The following is a 6,165-nucleotide window of genomic DNA, read 5'->3' on the forward strand; positions in this document are numbered from 1 at the left end:
GTGTGAGTGTGTGAGAGAGTGTGAGTGTGTGTGAGAGTGAGTGAGTGTGTGTGTGTGTGTGTGTGTGTTTGATGCTGCAGATGCACATCTGTGTGGAACTGACAGGGTAATTCCTGCTATCCCATGATTTAATCCACAGCAGAAAGCAGGTGCTCAGACATCACTGGTGAATCAGTCTATCATTCATTTGACCTGCTTTCTTTGCAGATTCCAGTGTGTTAATGTGAAAGACCATTTCTGCCATGGAATAAAAATAAATAAATAAAAAAGGTAATTGTGACTTTTTTAATTTCACAATTCAGACTTTTTGAGAACTGTGAGATATAAAGTCAGAAATTGCGAGTTTGTATCTCATTTATAAACAGATGTAACAGCTGTAAAGCCGCTAAATGAGGAATTAAATAATTTTCTGTTTAGATTCATCCCTAGAGATTATGACAAGAGCTCAGCAGATTTACTTTAAACCAGATTCTGTTTCATTCTTATGGAGAATAAATGAGGCGCAATCCTGTGAAATAACTAGCAGTAAACCAGCAGTGAGTTCTGGTTTGAGTCTGTGGTTTATCTGGTCCGGATTCATGGGTCAGTTAAGTCACGTTTATTTCTATAACGCTTTATACGGATTATTATGGAAGCTTGTTTTCACCATGGGATAAAAATATTAATAATTATGTTAATAAATAAGTTCATAATTACAACGTTTTGTCTCACAATTTAAACTTTTTTTCTCAAAATTCTAAATTGGGATATATAAACTAATTATTAATTACATCTCACAATTCTGTTTTTGTTTTGTTTTATATTGTTTCATTTCCACCATGGAATAATAATAAAAAAAAGGGGTAATTGCAACTTTTTATCTCACAATTTTGCCTTTATTTCTCACAATTCTGATTTGCCCCCTGTATTCTGAGTTTATATCTCAAGAATTGCGAGAAAAAAAGACAGAATTGTGAGATAAAAAGTTTTATTTTTTATTCTGCGACAGTAACAATCTCATTGTTTGTTTCAAAGCAGCTTCACAGTAATAAAAAGGAAAATAACAGTGTTAATGTTGTAAAATTCATAAATATGTATCAAACTCAATTTCAGCTGTAAAACAGCTCTACAAGAGACAGTAGAGTCATTATTCAGATAATTTCTGTTTATGTGTTGTGATTTTCACCTGAAGGAGGATAAAACCGGTGAAAATTACACTTTTCTTTAGATTTCATTTAATGTGCGTGTGTGTTTGAGTATGTGTGTGTGTCGAGAGTGCAGCATGTGTCGTGTATATATATATATATATATATATATATAATAAAAATGCAAATTGATGATATTTGTGAGATGATAACTGCATGGCAGTTGCTGAATTAAACATGCACTGCAGTCTGAAACATTTTTTATTGCACACTGGCTGCATGCATAAACGTGATGAATGATGCATTCACAAATAAACTGTACGAGCCACTGCAGTGATGCTCTGTGTGATTCTGACATTGATGTTCATGTGCATTCTCTCATTCTGACAGGAGGTGAAGGTCACATGACTGTCAGGACTCTCAGCAGCTGTAGTGTAGTACAGAGTTTCACTGCAGCGTGATCTACATGACTGCTAGACGCTTCTTAGCATATTTTTCATGCAGCTGGATTAAAAATCCAAAATATGGCACTCGCTGAATTAAACATGCATTATAATGAAATCTTGTGACAACACTGGAGTCTAAAACATGTTACACATGCATAAACTGTGCATGCATAAAGATGCAAGATGCATTCACAAATAAACCTCAGTTCTCATCTGTATGTCAAGTCAAGTCAAGTCACCTTTATTTATATAGCGCTTTTAACAATGCAGATTGTGTCAAAGCAACTGTACAGCATTAATTAGGAAAATAGTGTGTCAGTAATGCAAAATGACAATAGTAAACACTCAATTTTCAGTTCATCATTGAATTCAGTGATGTCATCATCAGTTCAGTTTAAATAGTATCTTTGCAATAATTTGCAATCAAGTCAACGATATCGCTGGAAATGAAGTGTCCCCAACTAAGCAAGCCAGAGGCGACAGCGGCAAGGAACCAAAACTCCATCGGTGACAGAATGGAGAAAAAACCTTGGGAGAAACCAAGCTCAGTCGGGGGGCCAGTTCTCCTCTGAACAGACCAAACCAGCAGTTCAATTCCAGGCTGCAGCAAAGTCACATTGTGCAGAAGACTCATCTGGTTCCTGTGGTCTTGTCCCGGTGGTCGTCTGAGACAAGGTCTTTACAGCGGATCTGTATCTGGGGCTCATCTAGTTGTCCTGATCTCCGCTGCCTGACTGGAAATCCTGACAGATACCTTTTTTATCTAAGAAGGAATATAATTGTGAGGATACTATCTTTTCTAGTATCTTGGACAGAAAAGGGAGATTCGAGATCGGTCTGTAATTAACTAGATCTTTGGGGTCAAGTTGTGGTTTTTTAATGAGAGGCTAAATAACAGCCAGTTTGTCGAGCCCTGGGGTGGTTGCCAGGACATTGTTGATCTGGTATCCGGCGGGTTGTTGACGGGTGATGATCTGAGTGGCAGTGTGTTTGCATCGATTGACCCGCTGTGTGTTTGGTTTGTTTCAGCGAGCAGAGCATCTGTCAGGCCCGCGCCTCCGTCATGGTCTACGACGACACCAGCAAAAAATGGGTGCCGATCAAACCAGGTCAGCAGGGCTTCAGTCGAATCAACATCTACCACAACACGAGCAGCAACACCTTCCGCGTGGTGGGAGTCAGACTGCAGGACCAGCAGGTGCGTCTGCTCGTCTAACTCTACACTAACACTAACTATCCAGATCACTCACCACAAATCACCAGGGCCAGTTGCATAAACATAGCCACTATGTTAAGACTGTGCCTTAAGAAACAGTTTGACCAACCAGCAGTTAACCAAGAGGTAATCAGTCTTACTTTTCTGACTCAAATTGGGCCAATCTGTCTTTTTGTGACAGACTTTAAGTTATGACCAGTCTTTAAGAAAACAATTTAGATGACTAACTTTTGAAGACTAGTCTAAGCAGTTTATGCAACCGGCCAGCATTTACTTCAAGACTGACTTCTGCGCAAGTCAAGTCACAATCGTTTCTATAGCATTTTTGTTTCAAAGCAGCTTCACAGTAATAAACAGGAAAATAACGGTGTTAATGATGCAAAATTAATCTGTTATGAAACTAACTACAGAAAACAACAGTGTCATTATTCAGATCAATTCAGTTCAAGTTTTGTTCTCATCTGAACACAAAAGAAGATATTTTGAAAAATATCTCTGCTTTTAATAAGCATAAAAGCACAAATATTATGTATTTTTAAAGTATTCAAATAGTCCAGTGTTGCGGCAAGATGCAAAACGTTAGTTTTTTCATGCACTGCTTTGTTTTGCTACCATATCATGTCTCTTCTTTCAGACTAGTGGAAACAAATCATCCAAAATACACATTGCACTTTATCTGTTTGGATCTGTAGATTTCAATCTTTAAAGACTTGTTTCACCTACTCAATAATAAACACTCGTTATCAATATAAAACACTCGTACAGTGAGGCGAACATATTCCTTACATTCATAATCAGCACAAATATCACTCATTCATTAGCTATGTTACCATCCAAAGTTACGAATTAAACTTATGCGCAAAATTGGAATATCGCATAAAACATTTGCGAATAAAGCACCGTTTCCATCCAGTGAGTTGAAGAGAAAATCATCACTTCCTGATTAACATGTGCTAAATATCACGAAGAAAACCTACGTTCGCTGCAGTTGTAGAAGGCACTGTATGTAATAATTTGTGTATATGATAAATTACGAGCTTCAGAGCGCGCAGATGAAACGCGGTCATGTTATCTTATTTTCGGAGTCTGCTGTTTGGGAACGCAGTTCTGGGAGTTAATTATAACGAAGCACTTCAACGAGACTTTGCTCGAGCTTTTCAGATGCTGTGTGATGAGATCGCTCCATTGGTTGGTCCAGTTTTATGCTGTCCCATCTCAAAGTCACATGTCTTTTTTGATGTGCATTAAGAAATTTATTCGGTGAAAGTGTTTCCATCGTAGTTTATGCGCATGTTTTCTTACCGGATAAGACATTTATCCTACTTAGTTAAACGCATACGTTTTTTATGCACGTTTTTAGAATTTATGCGCATCTTGGCATTTTCCATCAGGCATTTTTTAAGCGATATCCCAAAATGTTCACAAAAATAGGTGGATTGAAACATAGCTATTGATTTTCACTATAGTCAGAGTGATACTGAAGAACCTGAGCACACTCTGACCTCTGACCTCAGGTGGTCATCAACTACTCCATCGTGAAGGGGCTGAAGTATAACCAGGCCACGCCCACCTTCCACCAGTGGCGTGACGCGCGGCAGGTGTACGGACTCAACTTCGCCAGTAAAGAGGAGGCCACCACCTTCTCCAACGCCATGCTGTTCGCCCTCAACCTGCTCAGCAGCCAGGACGGAGGTACCAGTCACTAATAACTACAGTTAAACTACAGCGTCCTGAAGAGAAAATCCTCACCGTACTCTTACTTAAGCAGTGACGTGTCACACACACACACACACACACACACACTCACTCACTCACTCACTCACTCACAAACACACACACTCACACACACACACACACACACACAGAAACGCGAGCCGGTTCGCTGCTGTTGTCAGGCAGGTGTGTGTTACTGGCGTCAGAAACCGGAGCCGCTGTGAGCAGGTAGAGTGCAGCAGTAATGATGATGAGGCTCAGGTGAGCGATGATCACAGACTGGATCTGCCAGTGTTTCTGCGTCTGCCACAGCCGCTTCGTCCTCTTCAGCATGTCCTGTAGGTACACACACTGTCTCTGTCTCTGTCTCTGCTTGGGTTCGAGTTCTGCTGGCTTTCTGCTCTTCTGTTTCAGGGTCTGTGTTTGTCATGTATGGAGGATTGTACTGCATATGTGTTTGTGCTTTAGACATGTACATTCCTCCTTCTCCTTTTTATTATCCTAAGATGCATTGCATCACATACATGACAAAACTACAGAAAATTCAAAAACAAAATTTCACTGTAAATGCATTCGTGTTCAGTTTGGGATAATTTATAGAAGCATTACATTTCATATTAACGGTTTGATGTGTTCATGAAATATAAATAGGACTGCAACATCTTAAACTAGTGCTGCAAAAAAGTATTTTTATACTCAGTATTTTTGTCTTGTTTTCCAGTAAAAATATCTAAACATTCTTAGATTAAGCTACTTTTATTTTAGATGCAAAATAACATAAGATTTCTTGTTTTCTTTGAAAAAAAATGCAATTAATTGAAGTTTCAAATAAGCAAGCAAGCATATATAATTGTGGTGCATTATTTCACACACTGTGGTAATTCAAAGTGCTTTACATAAAAAGGATTTAGAATAATCATAACATTAATACAAACAGATGCATAAGAAATAACAATAAAAGCAAAGAATAAAACATGATAGAAAATTTATTTAAACATGTTTTAAAACAGTAAAAAAAAAAACATAAAAGAAAACAAACGGACTAGTTTTCCCTTTGAATTTAGTCCGCTGGCAGATATTTGTTCTCGTTTTTAGCTTAAATGCATTAAATGTTATGTTTTACTTATTTTATTTTACTTTATTTTTTACTTGTATGTATTTATTTATTATTTTTGAAAACAAACTGTTCTGTGTGGAATTTAGCGCGTGGCTGTTTGATTTTTAAGGTGTTCGGTGTGGTTTCTAATTGTTTTCTATCTGATTTGTGAGATCTGGGCTGCGTTTGGACCACTCTTAGCTATACCTTATCACTTTTGACAGTTCACAGTTCTTTACATCTCATTCTATACCAATATAACAGTTGTGCAAAAATCAAGACGGCGCCGTCCACGGAGCCATATAGTGTATATGTGCACTAAAACTTTTGGAGAAAAAAAAATAGCAAATTCAGCAGCTTTTAGATCTTGTTGTAAATAAGTAATAAGTAACTTAAATAAGTAACTTAATTACTTTAATCGTTAATTACATCTTAAAATCCCTATAAACCTTGATGCATAGACAATAGAAATGAAAATCTTTATTCTTTCAATTTGAGTCAAACATAGAATAGTTTAGCCTTTTAGCTTTAAAACACTTAAAAAATGTTATATTTACTTTTAGTCATTTA

The 6,165-nt window shown here is 37.4% G+C and overlaps 1 protein-coding gene across 1 annotated transcript in view; it reads left to right on the forward strand.

The window, feature by feature from the left end:
• Positions 1-6,165, forward strand: part of evlb (Enah/Vasp-like b) — a 31,630-nt gene that overhangs the window by 10,435 nt on the left and 15,030 nt on the right. Inside the window, exons 2-3 of the mRNA XM_016573024.1 lie at positions 2,600-2,768; positions 4,301-4,478. Coding sequence (XP_016428510.1) covers positions 2,600-2,768; positions 4,301-4,478 — 347 coding nt within the window. The remainder of the gene's footprint in view (positions 1-2,599; positions 2,769-4,300; positions 4,479-6,165) is intronic.

This window comes from Sinocyclocheilus rhinocerous, unplaced genomic scaffold, assembly GCF_001515625.1.
Source record: "Sinocyclocheilus rhinocerous isolate Xijiao unplaced genomic scaffold, SAMN03320098_v1.1 scaffold1074, whole genome shotgun sequence".
In the NCBI taxonomy this organism is placed as follows: Eukaryota; Metazoa; Chordata; class Actinopteri; order Cypriniformes; family Cyprinidae; genus Sinocyclocheilus; species Sinocyclocheilus rhinocerous.